The 21954-nt window shown below is 54.9% G+C and overlaps 1 protein-coding gene across 1 annotated transcript in view; it reads left to right on the top strand.

Annotated features, from left to right (window-relative positions):
- Window positions 1-21656, top strand: part of HTRA3 (HtrA serine peptidase 3) — a gene marked incomplete at its 3' end in the record, with an annotated part of 32093 nt that extends 10437 nt beyond the window's left edge. The window contains exons 2-9 of the mRNA XM_079703317.1: window positions 867-966; window positions 3892-4114; window positions 7210-7404; window positions 8145-8177; window positions 9929-10043; window positions 18137-18185; window positions 19770-19865; window positions 21491-21656. Coding sequence (XP_079559443.1) covers window positions 867-966; window positions 3892-4114; window positions 7210-7404; window positions 8145-8177; window positions 9929-10043; window positions 18137-18185; window positions 19770-19865; window positions 21491-21656 — 977 coding nt within the window. The remainder of the gene's footprint in view (window positions 1-866; window positions 967-3891; window positions 4115-7209; window positions 7405-8144; window positions 8178-9928; window positions 10044-18136; window positions 18186-19769; window positions 19866-21490) is intronic.
- Between the last annotated feature and the right edge of the window lie 298 nt (window positions 21657-21954).

Genomic DNA, 21954 nt, shown 5'->3' with positions numbered 1-21954 from the left:
CACAGCTCCCTGAGGGATGGGGGTGGAGAGGCACCTTTGGTCTCACATTTCAGGTGAGGTGTCGAGGCCCAGAGAGGGTAAATGATTTGCCTACAGCCACACAGCTGGAGCTCAGTGGTGCTCAGCCCAGTACTCATTTCAGGCCCTGGGAGCCCTTACAAGCAGAGCTGAGCAGCGTGGGTTCCAGACAGCGCCGGTCTCTGGCGGGGACCTGGGAGACCCCAGCACGTGCCCGAACAGGGAGACCAAAGGGGTGTGGGCCTTGTGCCACCCACACATCTCAGGCCTGTGGTCCTGGCGAGCAGCAGCTCCACTGCTGACGGCAGCAGAAATCTGAGCCGGCAAATGTTCCAGGGAAGGTCGTGAGCTGCCTGGCAAGCCAGCCTGGGGCCTGGCTAAGTTAGACACAGATCAGGGTCGGGGAGGGGGAGGGGGCGGGGGTGCCCTGGCAACTCAGACAGGGGCAGCCGACCTGGCCCAGATGGGGGCCACACCATGGCCAGGAGCGGACAGCTCAGAAGGGACCACCCAGGGGCTTCTGCTGTAACCTGTCCAGCCACTGCACTAGCCCAAGGCCTGGAGGGACAGGCCAGAGCTGGCAAGGGGAAGGGTCAATTTCCTCACGCCAGGACATTGCTGTATCTGAGAGAAAGGGCCAGGGCCCAGGGGGACTAGCCCAGATCCAACCTGAGCGTCACGTCAGTGCTGTGTGGCCCAGGGCAAGTGTTATGAACTCTCCGAGCCTCCTGGCCGGCCTGGCGATGTGAGGTGAGGAAGCTCAGCATTAACCATCCTTGGGGCAAGTGAGCCCCCCTTCCCAAATGTCTGGGCCTCACTAAAGCACCTGGTTCTTCCTGCCAGTGCAGGTCTCCACCAGCTGACCAGCCCGCGGTACAAATTCAACTTCATCGCTGATGTGGTGGAGAAGATCGCGCCGGCCGTGGTCCACATAGAGCTCTTCCTGAGGTACGTGGAGCCCCGCTCACCCCTCCAAGGTCTCCCCTGCATCTGCTGGGCCCAAAGTAGACTCAATCCTAGCATTGGGGGACAGTAGAAACCAGAGTGGGCGTGGGGTCCGGTGGGCCTCGCTCAGACTGCCGGGCTGCTGTTGCCCTTGCGGGGGTTGCCCCCTCCCTGACTCTGACCTCCTCACCTAAGGAGACAGAAAGCACCTCTCAGGTGACCGGGCTGTGGAACGAGCAGGTGCAAGGTCGGGGGTTGCTCAGGTGTCACAGGGACACTGCAAATCGCTGGGTCCCGTGGAATCCTGGGGTCCAGTCCCAAATTGACTTATACCCCACAAAGAGAAGACGTGGAGAGCATGACTTTTGTCAAATTTAAAGTGTTTCTTCCATCGAGTTTCCTAACCTTTTGGCCAGTAGCGTCCCAGATGAGACACACAGGGTCAGAACCCCACTCCATCCTGTTGGGATCGGAGGCAGCCAGGCCCCTGTGTGCCACGCTGCCCAAGGGGTCGGTCACTGAGGCCTCGACCACGACCCCAGGGCCTTGCTTGACTTCACAGCACTCTCCCCAAGTGGTGGAGGCCGGCCGGTGTCATTATGCCCACCTGAGGCACAGAGGACCAGGTGGCCCTGGGGGTTCCCAGGAGTGGGCAGAATTGCTCGCACCCTGACTCCTGGCCCCAGCACAGGGCCCCCTGCTCGCCGTCGGTGGAGCTTGAGTAGTGGGAGACCTTGTCACTGGGCAGGACTGCCCCCCATCTCTGGAGGGCAGGGACCGTGCTCACCACTGAGGGCTCCATGCGGGGCGGGGCGGGGGAGACTAATGGTGTGAGCTCAGCAGTGTCCTCAGACGCCTGCTGTGTGCCCATCGCCACACGGGCTGCCTTTCCTACAGTTCCTATGCTGCTCCAAACAGCCCTGCTGTGTGCCCGCCTCCTAAAGGAGAGACCAGGACCAGGCAGCCTGTCCCTTAGCGCTCACTGACAGCCTATGCACCTTCCCATGAATCCATAAGGCGGACTCCCACGTTCCCATTTTCTGGATGTGGAAACAGAGGCCCGGGGAACTGCCCCAGGCTCAGAGCTTCAGAGCTGCCCCAAGTCTCTTGGACCTCAGAGCTGAGCCCATCCCCCTGCGATATGCTGACCCCTCACTGTCCTTTCCATGGGCCCCAGACCCTGAGACGTGTCATTAAGGAAATGACAACTGGACATGTGAGTGGCATGTCCCTGGCCTTGCAGGTGGCTTGGAGGGGGCAGCGTCTTTCCAGAAGGCCCCAGGCATCAGACCTCCAAACCAGCAGGGCAGGCGGTGATGCCATTTCCACGTCAGCCTTGGAGGCTGATGTCCGCGTGGTGAGGCCAAGGCGGGCGAGATCCCAGACACCAGAAAATGATCCTCCAGCACAGGAGCCTCTGGCTGTGACCCTGGAGGTGGAGAGGAGGCCCTGGGCTGCCTGGGGCCCTTCTGCAGACACTCGACAAATCCTACACATGGCAGCCCCACGGGGCTCAGGTGCGGCTGCCACTCAGGGGCCCACATGGAACTAGGCGAGGGCAGAAGCTGGTTGCTGGCGTGAGTGGACAGATGCTCTGGTCACCCTGCAGAGGGGCCAAGTGACCAGGCTGCCTGGTTCAGACCCCTGCTGTGCCCTTTTCCTGCCTGACCCGGGCAGCTGGTTCATGTCACTGGTCCTGTTTCCCCACCTGCGAACTGGAGGCCTACCTACCTTGTAGGACAGCTGTGAGCGCGAAATGACTTGGTCCCTGGCTCAGAGGGAGCTCTTGGTGACATTAGCCGTCCCTGGTCCTGCTGATGGTGAGGTGGTGTTTCTGCACCTCCTAGAGACCCACTCCCCGGAGACTTCCCTGCCATCCCTGCTCCTTCCCTCCCATCCCTGCTCCTTCCCTCCCGTTGTCTCTCCCAAGCAGCCTCAGGCCCTGATGATCTGCTCAATCCAGGCCCTGCACTGGGGTCCCAGAGGTGACCGACCCCCCTCCCGGGGTAGGTCCCAGGCTGTGTCGGGCATCCTGGGAGCTGAGGTTGCTACTCAGAGGGCTCCAGCCGTGGCGGGGTGTTGTCCCCCACCAGAGAATACTGACTCGGGCCCCATGCCAGCTGCATCACCTGTTCCATCCCATTTTACGGAGGCAGATGCGAAGGCCGGTGTCCCTGCCCTGCCACGTCCAGGGCTCGCCCTGTAGGCGCGTGGCGTGGAATTCACGGAACGGAGCCTCGCCAGCTCTGTTCCTCACGCCATCTGGGGCTTCAGGGTAGGCAGCAGTGGGGAGGCGCCAGAGGAAGGTGGGAGCACGCTCCCCTCAGTGTTTAGACCCTCTCTCTGCGCAGCCAGAGATCTGGGACACTGACATTCCCTGGAGACCTGCTGTGTGACAGTCCACGGAAGCCCGGTGCACATCCCTGCATCTTCCCTATGCCAGGAGCAGCCCTGCTTGTTGACCAACTGCCTGCAGGCCCCTGGCTTAGTGGAGCCGGTGTTGTTAGTGGAGCCGGTGTTGTTAGCCCATTTCCTAGATGGGGAGACTGAGGCTCAGAGGGGTCGGCCTCCTGCCCACAGTCAGGCAGATGTACGTGGGGACTGGACTTGAGGTTAGAATCCTGGTCTGTCTGGCTCCAGGGCAGGAAGTGCCTGCTGTATCGTCATGGGTCTGACATTCACGGGCTTCCTGACTCATCCTCGCAGATGGCAAGTTACAGATCATGGGCCCCTCTTTGTGGCTGTGAAATGGGTCTAGACTTACTGACCTGGCTGAGGCCACAGCCAGGAGGTGGCACAGCTGGGATTCGACCCTGGGCCTGGTGGACGCCAAGCCCAGGCACAGGCTCTGCTCCTTTCCCCCCGGCCCACTGCAGCGGCCGACCCCCACCCCAGTCCTTAACCCCCCCGCTGCTCGCCTCCCCGCAGACACCCTCTGTTTGGCCGCAACGTGCCCCTGTCCAGTGGCTCAGGCTTCATCATGTCGGAGGCTGGCTTGATCGTCACCAACGCCCACGTGGTGTCCAGCACCAACACCGTCTCGGGCCGGCAGCAGCTCAAGGTGCAGCTGCAGAATGGTGACACCTACGAGGCCACCATCAAAGACATCGACAAGAAGTCGGACATCGCCACCATCAAGATCCACCCCAAGGTGAGTGGGCGGCGGGGGAGGGGGGAGCCCTTCCTGGACCCCGGGGCTCTGAGACGCGCTGGCCCAGCCCTCCCGTTGGACACTAGGAGGAACTGAGACCCCCAGGGACCGGCGATGTGTCCCCAGTCTTGGGTCTAGTCAGACTAGAACCCGGGCGTCCGGACATCACCCTGCGCTTCCCCTGAGCCGCCCATGCAGGGCAGAGCAGGCTCTGTGCTGCCTATAGCCACTCCCACACGGAGGGTCTCCGAGGCCCAGGACACTTCCGTTGTCCCCCCCGGACCCATTCCTGGGGATGCCGCTGTCCCTGTGGGGGTGACAGAGGCCAGTGGGGAGCACTTGGGATACTTGTCCCCCTCCATGCCCCCACTTGCACACCGGCACCCCAGCTGAGCAGGCAGACCTACCCCAGGGCCACAGTGCTCCTCCGTGACTACCACGGGCCATTTCTTGGAGGCCAGCCTGTGCACACCCCCCAATCCCCACCATAGCCCTTGACGGGAGGGACGCCAGTGTCCGGCTATTTCAGAGGGGAAACTGAGGCCTGGGGAGTCAGGTGATTGCCCGAGGTCAGTCTAACCAAGGGCAGGTTGGGCCCACTCGGCTAAGTTCTAGACTCCCTCCAGTGAGCTTCTGGTCGTCCAGCGCTGTGGTCACGACTCTGTGGGCCACTGCGGGCTCACCTACGGTGACCTGTGCCCTGTCTATGCCATGAGGTCCCTGAGGGCCGGGCCCATCTGGGCTGGCGAGTCCAGCTTGGCTGAGTCTGAACCTGGCTTCTGCTCTTTCTGAATAAAGTTGCCAGCACTTGAGATGATCGGTCTTTTGCAAGGAGGTGTCCTCTTGCCCCATCACGGGAGAGGAGGTTTAGTGGCTCCACGCCACTATCCTAACGGAGTCCCTTGCCCACTTTTGAGCCCTTTCCCCGTAGTTACTGAGTCTGGGAACACCACCTCCATTTTAAAGACGAGAAAACTGGGGCTGGAGGAGGAGGGATGTACTCAAGGACAGAGGCTGGCGCACGTTTTCTGTGAAGCGCCAGGTAGTATATGATTATACTTCGCGGGCCCTGTGGTCTCTGTAGCAACTGCTCTGCACTGGACTGGGAAAATAGCCACAGGCCAGATGGCTGGGCTGTGGTCCAAGAAAAGATTATTTACAGAAGAGGCTGCTGGATTGGGCTGGATTTGCCCAAGGACCGCTGTGGGGAGGGGCAGAGCTGGATTAGACCCCAGGTCTGGCCGTCTCTGGGTCTCTCCCCTTCCAGGCACTGGAATCCCAGGGGGGGCAGGGGTGCACCCCAGCGGCCACCTGGGGCCAAAGATGCCAGGAGAGTCAGTAAGACCCAGGTGCCCTGGTGCCCAGAGATGCCCAGCGCCTGCAGCGGTTCTCCTGACAGCAGGTCTGCCTCTTAGCCTCTGAGCCCTGCATGTGGCATCAAACCAAGCTTTGGGGAAAGCTGCCGACCCGCGTTGTCCCTCTGGGTCCTCACCCCGATTGCAGCGCCCGGTTCCTCCACCTGGGACCCTTTGTGCCACTTACTGAGGCTTTGCCGTCCAGCAGCACAGAAGGTGGCGCGTCGAGACCCCACGTCTCCCACGTGGGCACAGCCGCTTGGTGTCTCCCTAACCCACCCGGAGGTCCCCTCACTCCGTTTACAGGCGTTTACCTTTCCACCTTTATCGAGAGCTGCTATGAAAAACAGGGAAAAATTCTTATTTGATGTGGTGGCACTGCCTAAAAAGGGGAAACTCCTGACATGGGAGCAGAGAGCAGAGGCCAGATGGAACCCACAGCGCTGAGGGTGCACAGTGCGGGATCCTGCCCCCTGACTTCCAGAGTTAGCCGAAGGCCCTCTGATCTGAGCGTGGCCATCTCCCGGGCTTTTCTTCCTTTTTCCATTGTGTAGTTTATTTTTTTGTGTGTGTGTGTGGTACGCGGGCCTCTCACTGTTGTGGCCTCTCCCGTTGCGGAGCACAGGCTCCGGATGCACAGGCTCAGCAGCCATGGCTCACGGGCCCAGCCGCTCCGCGGCATATGGGATCCTCCCAGACCGGGGCACGAACCCGTATCCCCTGCATCGGCAGGCGGACTCTCAACCACTGCGCCACCAGGGAGGCCCCATTGTGTAGTTTAGAAGCTTTACTCTGCTGCACAATTAGCACATGGATTTCATGTTATTTAGTTCACCTGGAAGTTTGCTTCCTGTAGTTGCCTCTGTCACTGACACACCATTGGTGGGGAAATGCCAGCACCTTGTAGAGAAGACTTTTATTTGGAAATAAGAACAGACCCACAGGAAGCTGCAGAAGTGGTGCTGAGGGGTCCCACATGCCGGGTGACATCTGACACGAGGGGTGCAATATCAAAACCAGGAAACCCTCCAAGTTCACGGGCATCTCCTCCTCTGAGCTTGCTCCCTGCAGCTTCCAGAACATGGAGACAAATAAGGCACGGCCCCTCTCAGAGCTCCCAGTCCAGCTGCGGAGTCAGACAGACAGACAGACAGACAGGCTCCGCTGGCTCCAGGAGAAAACAGGAGAGGAGAGTGCAGGTGTCCTCAGTGTGCAGGGGCGGGATGGGGATGCAGAACGTGGTTAAGTCGCTTTATCTGTCTGGCCTCAGCTTCCCTGTGTGTCTGTGTTGGGAGATCAGGCTGAGCTGCATCGGATTCCAAAACCAGTGTCGCGGGTCCCCACTGGGCTCCAGCGCTCGCGCAGACCCCATTTCACACATCAGTGTGTGCATTTTCCGGGTGCTGCTGTCCATGGCTTTTGTCGGATTTTCAGAGGGATCTGGGACCACTGAACCACTGGGCTCAGTGACCTCGGAGGCCGTGCCCGGCTCGACCCTCTGTGCGGACCCCTGAGGGAGACCTGTGGTCACTGGGGGGCTGAGCCTCTGCTCTGTGAACGCCAGCCCCGGGTCTTGTGGCCACCACGGGGCAGCCACACTTGCCTTGGTCTACAGTCATGACGGCTCTGTCCAGCTGCTCCAGGGACCACCCTGCCGGGGGCCTGGACGTGATCTGGCTCTGGTCCCACCAAAGGCCGACAGCTAAGCCTCCCTCCCCGTGTCCTCCCCACCTCCCCCAGAAAAAGCTCCCGGCGCTGTCGCTGGGCCACTCGGCAGACCTGCGGCCCGGCGAGTTTGTGGTGGCCATCGGTAGCCCCTTCGCCCTGCAGAATACCGTGACCACGGGCATCGTCAGCACGGCCCAGCGGGACGGCCGGGAGCTGGGCCTCCGGGACTCGGACATGGACTATATCCAGACGGACGCCATCATCAACGTGAGCATCCACCATGGCCACGGGGCTCTGTCCCCAGAGCCCTCTCCATCACTGGACGCATCCAGTGGCTAGAAAGTTCTTTCTTTAGATTAAGTGGAGCTCTGACTCCCTGTGACTTCTACCCATGGGTGCCAGGCTGGCCCTGGGAGTTAGAGGCTGCTACCCTGACCCAGGACAGCCCTTCAGGGATGTAGAGGCATAGCCAAGGCCCCTGAAATATCTTTGCCCAAATGCACACCCCGGTCAACATTGATTATTACTATTATTGCTATTATTACTATTATGTTGGGTGGCACCTTTTGCATTCACAAAGCACTTTGACGCCCGGCACCTGCCTCTCTGGCTTTGCCGTGGTTCAGACCCTCTTCTGGAAGCGTTAGTCTTTGAGAGACTCCTCGAGGCTGGTGGGATGAGAAATGGTGCCCCATCCTGCACCCGCCTGGTGCAGCCCCTCCTGTGGATGTGAGGCTGGAGGGAGCCCATGAGGTCTGTGCAGACAGCACTGGGCAGGTCAGACCCTGATGATCAGATGGCCGTGCACTTGGCCTCTGTGGGCCTCAGTTTTCTTATCTATGAAATGTGGGACAGTGACGAGGCAAGGCCTTTCGACGTTGTCCGGGGGTGACATTCAATTACATGTTTCTGTGCTGGTTGGAATGGTAGTTGGAAGAAAAATCTCAGGAACCCTCGGGGTCGGGGGGCTCAGGGCACAGCTAATGTTGAATTTCTTCCTCCTGCAGTATGGGAACTCCGGGGGACCGCTGGTGAACCTGGTAAGTGTCCCCTAGAGCAGGGGCCTCGAGTTTTCGGGGGCTCTGCTCACATGGCGGGTGGGGCACAGCCTTGAGGCAGGCGTGGGACCCAGAACACAGTCAACAGCCTGGAGGCCCAGGAGGAGGATATGACCCCGAGCATGTGCTGCCCTGTGCCCCCAGGGGAGCTGGTGCTGTCAGAGGAGTGAGGGACACCCCGAGAACAGCAGCCCAGGCCGGGGCTGTGTGCCTGTGGTGGACCTGCGGCAGGGGACACAGGTTGGGGACGAGTCACCCCCTCTGGGTCCCCCTGTTGTCATGTTGACAGGAGACGAGATGGGCATGTCATCACGCACCTCGGCACCCAGGCTCCCTGGGTTTGGTCCCTGCGTCTGGGCCGCGTAAGGATAGACCAGGCCAGCTGAGGTCCAGCCCTCTCTAAGACACAGATGCCTGTTCCCCCAGTGCCAGATCTCAGGGGAATGCCTTAGCCTTGCCATTCAGGCAGTACTCGGGAGGGGGTCCCATCCAAGGAGGGGGTCAGGCAGGGACACACCCAAGCACAGTGTGAGGAGCAGGGAGGGCTCCAGAGGGACACCGGGCCGGGGGACCTGGCAGCTGACGTGGGATCAGGGAGGGCTTCCTGGAGACGAGATCATCTCATCTGGGCTGTGGAGATGGAGGGTTTGGGTGGATGGGGACGTGCAGGAGAAAGATATTCCAGGGAGAGGGCAGAGCACGGGCACGGGGTGGAGGCGTACAGGCAGGTGTCGCTGCTGGAGCAACAGGTGGGAAACAGTGCAAGGAGGCTGGTGCACCCTGTCCTGACACGGAGGGTGCGTCTCCCCGTGCCCTGACAAGCCCTAGGCTCTTCCAGCAGTGCTGAGGCCATAGCGCTGGTGTTCAAGAAAGCTCGAGTGGGAGGACCTTAGGCCGGAGGTCAGGAGGCCACGCCCTGTGGTCCAGGCGGAGGGGGATGGGCATACAGGGCCGATGAGGGACTCTCTGTCCCTGGATCCTCTCCTCGCCTGGTCCTCCCACCTCACGGCTCCTGGGGAACAGGTGGGGATGGGCACTTGGAGGACCAGGCAGGCGAAGCATGCCTTTGTCCAAAGCTCTGCGGCAGGTTCCAGAGGAGACCCCTGGTGACCAGGCCAGGCCTTGGCCTGGGTGTTGTGTGCAGGTGTCACCCCCGAGGTGAACGGGAGAGCCAGGGCAGGGGTGCCTGCCAGGCTGAGAGAGGGGCTAGGTCCAGGAGAGAGGCCTCAGGCTGCAGATCCAGCCAAGCTGCACCAGCCTCGTGGCGGGCAGGGCAGGGCAGGGCAGGGTGGGAGCCCAGCTCCAAAGGGACAGAAAGGAGGGGGGGATGCTGGGGGCGGCCCTGGGCCCACTTGCCCCACCCTGCTTCTAGAAGGAGGGGATGGGGGGCGTCTCACAGTCCTCATCACGTCCCTCTTGGCTCCGGCCCCTCAGAATGCTGCCTGGGGGTGTCCTCAGTCGGCGGGCTCTGCTTCTCAGGGGCAGACTGCAAGCTTCCCCGGCCGACACTCTCCAGCGATGGGGGCAGGGTCAGCTTTGGAGGCAAATGGCGGGAGAGGTGGGGGTCCCTGACCCAGGTGTGAACCCCAGAGCACCTTTTCAGAGCTTCTCAGGGAGGGTGCTGATGGCCAGGGTCCCCTCTGGGAGCCGAGCCGCGGACACGCTGCTCTGCCGCTGAGGGCAGAGGTCGCTTGGGCTCCCCGAGTGACCACCCGCTCTGATCACCTGCCCAGGACGGTGAGGTCATTGGCATCAACACGCTCAAGGTTGCGGCCGGCATCTCCTTTGCCATCCCCTCAGACCGCATCACGCGCTTTCTCACGGAGTTCCAGGACAAGCACGGCAAAGGTACGGAGCTCCAACGTGGAGGCAGGGAGGCTGTCCCGGGGCTGAGCCCACAACCTCCAGCTGGGCCATGTGATCCTGCGGTGCTGTGTGCCCACGCTCACTCCTGACCCAGTCCTGAGACCCCCGCCCCGGGATACCTCAGCCTCTTTCAGGTCTTCCACTTCATGGCCACGTTCACCCCTACCCCTCCAGGCTGGCCCCTCTGGCTGGGGATCATCAACCTCACCTCCCACCTCCGGGGTTTGGCCCCTGGGCTTCACTTGTCTGGGCTGCTCCATAGTTGTCAGAACCCAGTGCTTCCTTCCTTCCATCTACTCACCCAACCACCCACCCATCTGCCCATCCACCCACCCATCCCTTCACCCACCAACACACCCATCCCTTCACCCACCCACCCACCCCATCCAATCATCCATTCTTCTGCCCACCCACCCATCCATGCACCCACTCATACATCCATTCATCCATCCATCCACTCATCCCTTCATCCATCTATCCTTCCTTTCTTCCTTCCTTTTCCTTCTTTCTTTCCTTCCATCCCTCCTTCCTTCTGTTCATCCATCCACCCATTCACCCTTCCTTCCTTCTACCTATCCACCTGCCCATCCACGAGTCCTCCCTCTTTCAGCCCTCTGGCCATGCAGACTGCCAGGCAGCATAGCCTCTCCTCCTGGGGAGCAGAGCCCGAGGTCCTGATCCTTGGACATTACCCTCTTCTCATCCTCCATCTCCTACACCCATCCACATAGGCATGTCCAGCCCACCCTGCCTGCTTCCAGATGGCCACTAGCATCCATTTGGGAGAGACCTTGACAAGGCCAGGTGACTGTTCCCTGTCCCTGGTAAGGACAGGCCAGCTGCTTTCCCAAAGTCGGTAGTCACGGCCACTCTCCAGAGGAGAGCCACGTTTCTGATCTCAGGACCTTTCCTGGCGGCCTCCACCTTCCCACCATTCTCTTCACCTGAGCAACTTCTCCTTCTGCCCAATTTGTCTCCCATGACCCCTCGTGGCCAGCACCCAGACCTGACTCAGCCCTACTGCTCACACCTTCACATTGCTCCCTGTCTCCTCCCAGCCCCTTCGCCAGCAGTCCACTGAGGGCAGGAGGACTTCTTCATGCTTGCCCCATCCTGCACGCCCCCACCAGCCAAGTATACAGACTCTAGTACAGCCCAGACCAGGGCTAAGAGGACTGGTCCCATGAAGAACTGCAGTTGAGGACCCCGTTTGGTTCATCCATGTCCCTTATGTGAAGACAGCCTGAAGCCAGGGCACAGCTGGTCTTCCCTAAAGAAGCTGAAGGCTTCTGTTGGCCAGGGGATCATCTCACCTCTTGAGCCCTTTTCTCCTTGGCTGCTAGGAAGCTCAGAACTTGATCCAGGGCTGCACCTTCATACCACACTTGGTTTTTTTCTCTAATAACCAAGTTTTCCAGTTAAATTTTCCTCTGCTCCAGGGGTACGTTTGACTTTGGCCACCTTCCTGGAAATCAGTGGGGCTGTACTTGGCACAGGTTGAGCTGTGAGGTGACTGATTTGTTGGAAATGGGGTGATAACATCCTCTTCTTTTTTCTCTCTTCCTCTGTTGTTGTACAGGGACTGTCCCATCCTTTGTTGTACGGGGACTGTCCCCATCAGCACTGACCTCACCCCAGGCCCCAGGGAACACTCGTCCTCTGTCCCCAGAGCTGTCACCTCCCTGAGGACATGTGGACTAATGAAAGAGCCCAACAAATTTTAGCTGAATGACTGAATTTATAATTTTAAAGCCTTCTGAAATTGACTGATGTTCACTTTTAGTTTTTTTTTTTAAATAAAAATACCAAATCATCCAAACCCAGTTAATCTAAATTTCTTTAAGACTAGCCATCTTTTTATTATAGTGAGGAGATGTTAGTTAAGGTGCACTTCTTGTTTCCATCTAGGGGTTGGAGGGCAGAGGCCTCCGGGGGACTTTCAAGGTAAGAGTGGCCCCAGGAGTGTCTGGGGGTTCAGCCAGCCTTAGGACTAACATGTACCCACAGCGGGTGATTGAGTTAGTGGGCTGGGCCATCCTAGGTGTCCACCCAGAAGGTGCTCAGATAGTACACAGACTTATGCCCAGGACTGAGGAGCAGAAAAACAATGGTTCAGCTCAACTCCGAGTCATGTGTGACCCTGGACTATTCCTGTCCTTCCTGGAAGCCTCAGAGAGTTGGAGAGGGAGGAAAGGGAAGAGGGCCAGTTATGTTTACACATAAGTCTAACCCTGATCACACTCGCCACTGTCATTCAACATGGTCTAGGAAGTCCTAGCCATAATAATTAAATAAAAAAAAATAAGAGGAATCTAATGGCAGAGGAAAAAGGAAAACTGTCACTCTGTAGATGACATGATACTCTATATAGAAAATGCTGAAGGCGACACCCAAAAACAAATAGAACCTGTCATAAAACTCAGTTAAGTTTCAGGATACAACATTAATCTACAGAGTCCATTTCGGGGAGACAAGAGTCGATGCCGGAGACCAGATAGGGGCCCACAGCAGCCTTTCTGGTGGCCAGGCTCGGGGGTGGCAGGTGTGGGGTGAGGGCTGGTTGGGTCCGGGATCTATTTTGAACTTGGAGCCAATAGGACCCACTGGACCGTGGGGTGTCAACTATAAACCAACACGGCGAAGGCCTGAGCAAGCGGGAGTGAGGGGCATTTCCTGGGATGGGGGCCCTGGGGCAAATCAGAGGTTAGTCTTGATGCTGAGAAGCCCAGATGTGAGCATCACTCTCGTGTCTGTTTGTTTGTTGAAGTGAGAGTCAGTTCATGTGGCGTACAGTTGACCATGTGAAAATGTACCCTTGGGTGCATTTCTCCTTCCCCGGAGAGCATCCGCCCCCTTCAGGCAATCACTTCCCCTCCCCACCCGCACTGTTGTTTTGTTACCGTCTTTGATGTACTTGCCTCACTTTGGATCAGCGTGGTTCTGTGACATGTTTAGAAAGAAACAGGGCACCCAGCCTCCCTCCAAGCCTTGTTTCCAGCATCGGACACGCATCACATAGGTGATTTTCCAATAAGGACGGGAAGACGAAGGGTTGCAGTTATGATTCTGTTTCTGGAGAGCTGCGAGTGGGCGGGGCCCGCTGCTCCAGGGTCGGTGGAGGGTGAGGAATCTCCTGCCCCAGGAGATCTAACAGGACAGCCACTGGCCTCAGGTGACCCTGGGCTACGCTTCTCGAAGCTGCGGGTTTCTTCCTCTCTGGTAAGCATGACCTTGGGACTGTGAGCGAAGCTGACCAGTGGCCAGTACTCATGCCGGGAGCAGGATGGAGGGCTGAGGCCTCTGTGCCCGGGCCCCACCCCTTTCCTCTGAGGACCTCATCCAGTCTTGTGGATTTAAGTGCCATCTAGAGAGTGACTCCCCCAAATTTACATCTCCAGCCTGACCCTCTCCCCAAACCCTAGACTCAGATGTACAACTGCTTGTCACCCCCCCCACACACACACAATCTGTGCGTCCCCATCACCATTGCCCTTCTCAGTTACGGCAGCTCCATCCTTCCAGATTTTCCACCTGCATCCAATCCATCAGCCAGCCCCGCTGGCCCTACCTTGGGGATCTGTCCGTCCCCTACTGCCCTCTTACCATCTCCAGATCCACCCCCCCAAGCCAGCCACCAGGGACACTCACCTCCTCTCTGCTCTTCTATCCCTGCCTTTGCCCCCCACAGACTCTTCCCACTGCCAGAGGAGCTTCTTTCAAAATTTAAGGCAGACTGTGGTGTGTCTCTGTGCAAACCCTCCCCAGGCTCCACCTCACTGGGAGTAAAACCCAAAGCCCACCAGATCGATGGGGTCAGGGCTCCCACGTGCTCTGACCTCATCTCCCATAGGGTTCCACCCTCTGGGACATCCATCAATCTTCCTTGGTGAAATGTCTGTTGACATAATTTGCCCATTTTTAAAATTGGAGTTGTCCGTGTTCTTAAGTTTTGAGAGTTCTTTATACATTCTGGATAGGATCCCTTTGTCAGATAAATGAATGGCAAATATTTTCTCCTGGTGGCTTGTTTTTTCATTCTCTTAAGAGCAGAAGTTTTGTAAATTTTGATGAAGTCTAATTTACCAATTTTTGTAAATGGATTGTGAGTCTAGTGTTATATCAAAGAAATCTTTGCTAACCAAAGGTCCAGGAAGGTTTTCTCTTACATTTTCTTCCAAAAGTTTTACTTTGTGAGGTTTTAGACTTAGGACTATTATGTGCGTTGGATTAATTTTTTAAAATAGTGCCAAATATGAATCAAGTTATTTTTTCTTTTCTTGCTTTGGATATTCAGTTGTTCCAGCATCATTTGTTGAAAAGGCTGCCCTTCTTTACTGAATCAACTTTGTGCCTGTGTCAAAAACAAGATGAGTATATTCTGTTCCACTTGTCTTTTTGTCCCTCTTTATACCAACATTACTGTCCTCTTTACTGTAGCTTTACAATGAGTCTTGAAGTCAGTCTTCCCGCAGGTCTTCCTTTTCAAAGTTGCTTTGGTTCTTCTAAATCCTCTGCATTTCCGTACAAATTTTAGAATCAGCTAGTCAATTCTACCCCCCCAAAAAAACCCTGCTGGTATTTTGATTGGGATGTGCTGAATCTATAGATTGATTTGGGGAAAATTGTCATTTTACCTATATTAAATCTTCTGGCCCCTAAACAGAGATACCTCCTCACTATTTAGGTCTTCTCTGATTTCTCTCAGCAGAGTCTTCTAGTTTTCGGAGCACAGGTTTTACACATCTTTCATCAGATTTATTCCTAAGTATTTTGTAATTTTGATGCTATTCAAAATTATTCTTCTATATTTCAATGTCTGATTGTTTGTTACTAGAATACGCAAATAAAATTGATTTTTGTATGTTGATCATAAGAGATCCTGCAACTTTGATAACTCACTGATTAGTTCTTTTTAGTAGATTCCATCAGGTTTTCTAAATAGATGATTATGCAGTCTGTGAATAAAGACAGTTTTACTTCTTCCTTTCCAATCTGAATGCTTTTTTTTATTGCCTGGCTAGACCCTTCTATAAAAATATTGAATAAAAGTAGTGAGAGTGGACATCCTTGCCTCCTAACTGGTGTTAGGGAGAAATCTTCAGTTTTTCACCATTAAGTATGATGTTAACTAAAGGCTTTTCATAGATGTTCATTATCAGGTTGAAAAAGATCCCTTTTATTTGTAGTTGTTACTAGGAGTAGATGTGAGATTTTGTCAGATGCTTTTTCTGCATCTTTTGAGATGCTAGTTTTCCTTTTTAGTCTGTTAATATGGTAAATTTCATTGGTTGGTTTTTAAATATTAAACCGTCCTTGCATTCCTGGAATAAACCTCACTTAGTCATGACGTATTATCCTTTTTATATGTTGTTGGATTTGATATGCTGAAAACATTTAAAGATTTTTTTCTCATATATCTTCATGAAGGATATTGATGTAGTTTTCTTTTCTGGTTTTAGTACTGGGATAATGAGTTGAGAAGTTGTTTAGGAAAAAAACTCCCTCTGTCAGTCTCTTCTGCTCTCAATTTTCTACTGTGATATTATTTCACTTCTAGCACATCTGGTCAGCAGTGTGCGGGGTTTCCCCACGCCAAGCTGGGTGCCTTACAATTTAACTCAATTCTGACACCGTCTACCTGAAGATAGCATCAGACCCCACAAGTTAAGGGCTCAGTCCTACAAGACTGCCCCCCTACCCTGCTTTCAGATGCCAATTGCACACCTGTGACTATAAATCGGAATTACCCATGATGCCCTTCTCGGGTTGGATCATTTGCTAGAGCAGGAAAACTGTTTACTCACTAGATGACCAATTTATTATGAAAGGATATGTCTGAGGAACAGCCTGATGAAAGAGATGAATAGGGCAAGGTATGGGGGAGGGGTATGGAGTCCTTGCTCTCTGGGTGCACTTTTCTCCCTGCATCTCCACATAGCCACCAACCCAGAAGCTCTTTGAACCCATCTTTTTGGGGTTTTATGGAGGCTCCATGACATAGGCATGATTGAATAAATCATTGGCCGTTGGCAATTGATTCAACCTCTAGCTCCTCTCCCCTCCCCAGAGTCAGGGTAGGGAAGGCTGGGGCTGAAATTTCCGATCCTCTAATTGCATGGTTGTTTCCTCTGGCAACCAGCCCCCATCCTTAGGAGCTTTCCAAAAGTCACCTCATTAACATAAAGTCAAGTGTGATTGAAAGGGACTTGTTATGAGTAACAGAAACCCAATTCACCTTTATTGTTCTGGAACTATTTCAGGAACTGAGAGAAAAGATGGCCCCTGTAGCCCTAATCACTTTAGGAACTTCCAGAAGTTTTAGGAGCTATGTGTTAGGAACTCTGGGCAAAGACCAAAATATATATTTCTTATCATAAGTCACAATGTCACAGAAGTACCATTTTCCATTTTCTAGAGCCACTTGTGTAGAATTGATATGATAGCTTCCTTAAACATTAGTTAGAATTCTCTTGTGAGACCATCTGGGTCTGAAGTTTCTTTGCGGAAAGATTTTTAACTACAATCTCAATTTCTTTAATAGATATAGGGCTATTGAGGTTATCTATTTCTTCTTGAGTGAACTTGGTAGTTGGGAAATTTCAAGAAATTTGTCCAATTTACCTAAGTTGTCAAATTTATTGACATCGAGTTGTTCATATTAGTCTCTTATTATCCTCTTATTACGTGTAGAATGTGTAGTGATGTCACCTCTCCCATTCCTGATATTGATCATTGTGTCTTTTCTCTTGTTTTCCTAATCAGTCTGGCTAAAAACTTATCAATTTTATTGATCTCAAGGAATCAACTTTTGGTTTTCATTTATTTTCTCCACTATTTCTGTTTTCTATTTCTTTGATTTCTACTCTTTATATAATTTCTTTTCTTCTGCCTGTATTAGATTTCATTTGATCTTCTTTTTCTAGTTTTTAAGGAGAAAGCTGAAGTTATTGATTTGATATCTTTCTTTTTTTCTAATATTCGTACTTTAGTACTATTAATTTCCCTCTAAGTACCACTTTACCTACATCCCAAAAAGTTTGGTACATTGTATTTTTATTTTTATTCAGTTTAAAATACTTTCTAATTTCCTTTTTGATTTATCTTTAAAGATGGGTTATTTAGGGCATCCCTGGTGGTGCAGTGGTTGAGAGTCCACCTGCCGATGCAGGGGACACAGGTTCGTGCCCCGGTCCGGGAAGATCCCACATGCTGCGGAACGGCTAAGCCCGTGAGCCATGGCCACTGAGCCTGTGCGTCCGGAGCCTGTGCTCCGCAACGGGAGAGGCCACAACAGTGAGAGGCCCGCATACCGAAAAAAAAAAAAAAAGATGGGTTATTTAGAAATATATATTTGGTTTCTAAGTTATTGGGAATCTTGTAGATACCTTTCTATTAGTGATTTCTAGTTTAATTCCATTGTGGCCAGAGAGCATATTTTTATGATATGACATTTTAAAAATGTACTGAAACTTATTTATGGTTTAAAATATGTAAATTCTATTTCTGGGTCTAAGTCACAGGCTGGAGCAGCTGGGGGCATAGAGGTACCATCTTAGCCTATTATGTGTATAGTGCTCCAACCAGAGGGCCTGCCACATGGTTAGAGCTCACTGGGTATTATCAATTAATATATTATTTATGGAGAAGGCTGGGGAAGGTGAGAAGGCTGGGGAAGGTGACTAGTTCAGACCAGAGTAAGGTGAGTTTGGGGAACCTGTGGGATGGAGGCTGGAGAGAAGATCCCCACTGTCTGCTGGGGTTTGGATGTGGGGCTTAGCAGGAGAGCAGATGTCAGAGCTGAGGTGGTTGGATGGTGCCTGAGAGGGTGAGGATGGGCACGAAGCCACAAGATTAGAGCCAGGACGTCTCCCAGCTCCTCAAGAGCAGCCAAGTGGAGAGAGGTAACTCTAGGCGCCTGATCACAAGGGGGCTGGGCTGGTCCAAGCAAGGTGGCTCCTGCTGCCCTTCTACTACTGCTGTAGGGGGTGGGGGAATTCTACCCCTGCCTGGCTCCTTGGCGGGGACAGAGGCTTTCATGGTGGCTCTAACCAAGTCCCGACATGCTCGGTTTCTAGACTGGAAGAAGCGCTTCATTGGCATACGGATGCGGACCATCACACCAAGGTGAGTGCTGAAGGACGCTGCCCCCTGCCACCCCTCCATTCTCATCCCTCACCTCGAGCTTCCTCCCAGACCCTGGCCCCGACATGCCCGGCCACCTGCAGGTGCTCCAGCAGACCAGACACACTCAGGCTTCCGAGCCTTTGCTCAGGCCGTTCCCTCTGCCTGGAATGCCTTTCCCCCTTTGCCTGATAGGTTCCTTTGGCTTCCGTAGGACTCCATTCAGGTGCCCCTCCTCCAGGAAGCCTCCCAGATTAGTTTCCTGTGGCGTCTTAACAAATTACCACAAACTTGGTGGCTTAAGACAATAGAAATTCATTCTCTCACAGTTCTGGAAGCCCACAGTCCAAAATCAAGGTGTCAGCAGGGCTGCATTTCCCCCTGGATGCTCCAGGGGAGGATCCTTCCTTGTACCTCCCAGCTTCTGGTGGTTCCAGGTGTTTCTTGGATTGTAGTTGCATCACTGCAAGCTCTGCTTTTCTCATCGCATGGCATCTTCTTCCTGTGTGTCTGTGTCCAATCTCCCTCTTATTTCTCTTATTAAAACACCAGCCATTGGATTAAGGGCCCACCCTAAGTCAGGCTGATCTCATCTAGAGATTCTTAACCAACCACGTCTGCAAAGACCCTATTTCCAAACAAGGTCACGTTCTGAGGCCCTAGGTGGACATCAATTTTGGGGGTGCAAGGGACACTATTCTACCTCCCCAGGCTACTCGAATGGGGGGAGGTGCCTCCTCTTCACTTGCAAAGCTGTGCTTCCCTCGCCAGCATTGCATTGGTCCCATGGTGTCAGAATTGCCCATCCTCCACCTTGACCATGAGCTCCTTGGGGGCAGGGACTGGGTCCTGCTCATCTGTCTGCTCCCCACCCCTCCCAGAACTCGGTCTACAGCAGAGTGGGTGCCTGGAAATACTAAGTGAGTGAAATAGAGAAGGGGGTGGGGAAGAGGAGGGAGAGGGAGGAAGGAAAGGAAGTTGAAGGGAAGAAAATGCAACGTCAAGTCCAAGGTTTGAAGAAGGAAGAGGTCCTGCACTGGGGAGCTCTGGGAAGAGATAAGCTCACCTGACTGACCCTCCCACCCACTCAGTCCCTAAAATGACCTTCCTGTTTCAGCAACTGTTCACCTAGGGAATAAGTCTGAAAGCAATTTGGAATTAAGACCAATATGCCAATTTATCTTCTGAAGGTGTTCTTTCTCTCTCCCTATCATCCATCCATTCATCCATCACACCATCCATCCAGTCTTCTGTCTCTCCACAGCATCATTCACCCATTGTCTGTTCATCCTCCTCTACCTTTCCTTCCTTCCTCATCCTTCCTCCTCCCATCCTCCCATCTATCTGTCCATCACCCTCCCCTCTTTACACTTCTAACCATCCACCTTCACCAAGGTTTCTCTTGAGGAGCCCATGTTGAGCAGTGGACACAGACAAGAATCAATGACAACCCAGAGTGGTCAGTGGCAGGACAGGGCAATGTGGGAGCCCAAAGGAGACGCCTGGTCTGGCCTGGGTGGTGGAGAGAAGGAAGAGTCAGTTTAGAGGCTCAGAAGAAGTGCCTTAACGGTGGAACTGCCTTTTCAGTTTGGTGGAGGAACTAAAGGCCAGCAACCCAGACTTCCCGGCGGTCAGCAGTGGAATTTACGTGCAAGAGGTTGTCCCAAATTCACCTTCTCAGAGGTAGGCTCCACCAGAGGAAGCAGGGAGACTGGGCAGGTGGGTACAGGGCCTGGGCTGGACTTCACTGATTTGCATGACCTTTAGATTCCTGGCAGCATGGCGCAATGTGGAGTGGCAGGTGGGATTCTGGCCAGTCCTCTGAGCCAGAGGCAGGCTGGAGAGGTGAAGGCCGTGCCCTTCCTTGGCCCAGAATGTCCTTTCCTTGCGTCTGGGGAGACAGAGTAGCAGAGGTCACCCTGAGCTGAGAACTCTGCGTCAGCCTGGCTCTCACCAGCCCAGTGGGCCAGCCTGGGTCTTTCTGGGCCAGTGTTCTCATCTACAAAATGGGCATGATTCAGCCTACTCTTCCTGTCCCATGAGACATTGTCAAGATCAAATGAGATAAAGCCTCGTTTTCTTGGAAACCATCAACTACTAGAGAAAGGTCAAATGTTGCAGCACTGTGAGCTGAGGCAGGCAGTGCGGTGGGTGGGGTCTGACGCACTTGCACGGCTGATGCTGTGCCCTAGACCAGCTCTGAGCAAGCGCCCGCCCCTCCTCTGCCTCAGGGCTCCATCTGTGCAGTGGGCGGGCTGCATCAGATCCTGCTTTTAACTGTAACCCTGGGAGCTGGAGGTGGTCCACACTGAGGTCTTGGGCTGCTGGAAGGGGTGAGGGCAGAGTGCGGAGTGGAGCCGGGCAGGTGGGCCCCCCAGCCCCTGTGGCCCCTTCAACCCAACAGGACCCACCTCTCCTTTCTGTTTTGTGTGCTGGGCTGGAAGACGCGGACCCCTTGTGTCCTTCCGCCGTGAACACAGCACACGTGCTCAGCCCGCAGCCGACCTGCAGTAAAAGTTGTTGAAATACCGATCCATGAAGCCAAAGAATAACCACCGCAACTCAAGCTCTTTATTCCGAGTTGCTGCACCCCAGTGATTCAGCAGACAGCAGTCACCAACAGCGGCCACACGCAGGGCACCCCAAGAGCCAGACAGGGGAGCTCGGTGGTGATGGTGGCTGCCGCTGACCAAGGCTGCATGTGAGCTGTGTGTTCCACATGCATCATCTCAGTTAATCCTCACTGCAGCCTGGGACACGCAGGCTGCTGCTCTCGCCCCATTGCTCAGGTGGGAAGACTAAGGCTTGGCAAAGTCACTCCTCCGAGGTCACACAGCCCACACGTGTGGATCTGGGCGCTATCACCCATGCATCTAACCACGGTGCCACCCTGCCCGCCCTCTGGGTGGAGGGGAAGGTCACAGTGAGTCAGGTGCAGAAAGGGGGGGCCAGCCCAGCTCGCTCTGTCTCTGGACCTCGTAATTTGCAAAGCATGTTCCCACATAGGGCTGTAGATGTGGAAACTGAGGCTCGAAGGGGCAGAGCACCTGGCCCAAGGCAGCCCAGCTAGGGAGGCGGCAGCCAGAGCATGACCCCAGCCCTTCTGATGTATAGAAGTAGGCCGACAAAGCGCTAGTCCGTCGTAGAACAGTGCTTTCCGTCTGGTGTGAGAGCCTTGCGGTCAGGGCCCTGTTCTTCTCTGTCGAAATGAATTTTCTTAATGTGCTGCTGTTAAAGCCCACTGTGCCCAGACCCGGGCCTGGGCCTCTCGGGGCGGTGCTGTGACCATGTGTCTCTCCTGTTGGCAGAGGGGGCATCCAAGATGGCGACATCATCGTCAAGGTCAACGGGCGCCCTCTGGCCGACTCGAGCGAGCTGCAGGAAGCCGTCCTGACCGAGTCCCCCCTGCTGCTGCAGGTGCGGCGGGGGAATGATGACCTGCTCTTCAGCATTGTGCCCGAGGTGGTCCTGTGAGGGTGGGACCCCCTCCCTCCATCGCCGACCGGAGCCTGCAGCCAGGACAGGGGCCAGCAGACGGGCTCCGCCCAGAGCCGCTGCCTCCCATGGGGTCAGGACAAAGGACCGAGGTCGGTCCTCAGCAGAGCCAGAGGCCTCCTCCCCGCCGTGCGGGGCCAGAGCCACGGGCTGGGCTTGGCCAGGGGTCCGCATCTCAGCCTTCTGGGAGTATTGGCTCCAGCATCACGGTGCCCCTGGGGGCAGTCCAATGTCCCCCCGCCCACCAAATGCTCCTGAGGGCCCTTCCAAGTTCCCA

This window comes from Hyperoodon ampullatus, assembly GCF_949752795.1.
Source record: "Hyperoodon ampullatus genome assembly, chromosome: 1".
Classification (NCBI taxonomy): Eukaryota; Metazoa; Chordata; class Mammalia; order Artiodactyla; family Ziphiidae; genus Hyperoodon; species Hyperoodon ampullatus.
The sequence above is the reverse complement of the archived record's forward strand: the minus strand, read 5'-3'. Positions and strand labels throughout refer to the sequence as shown.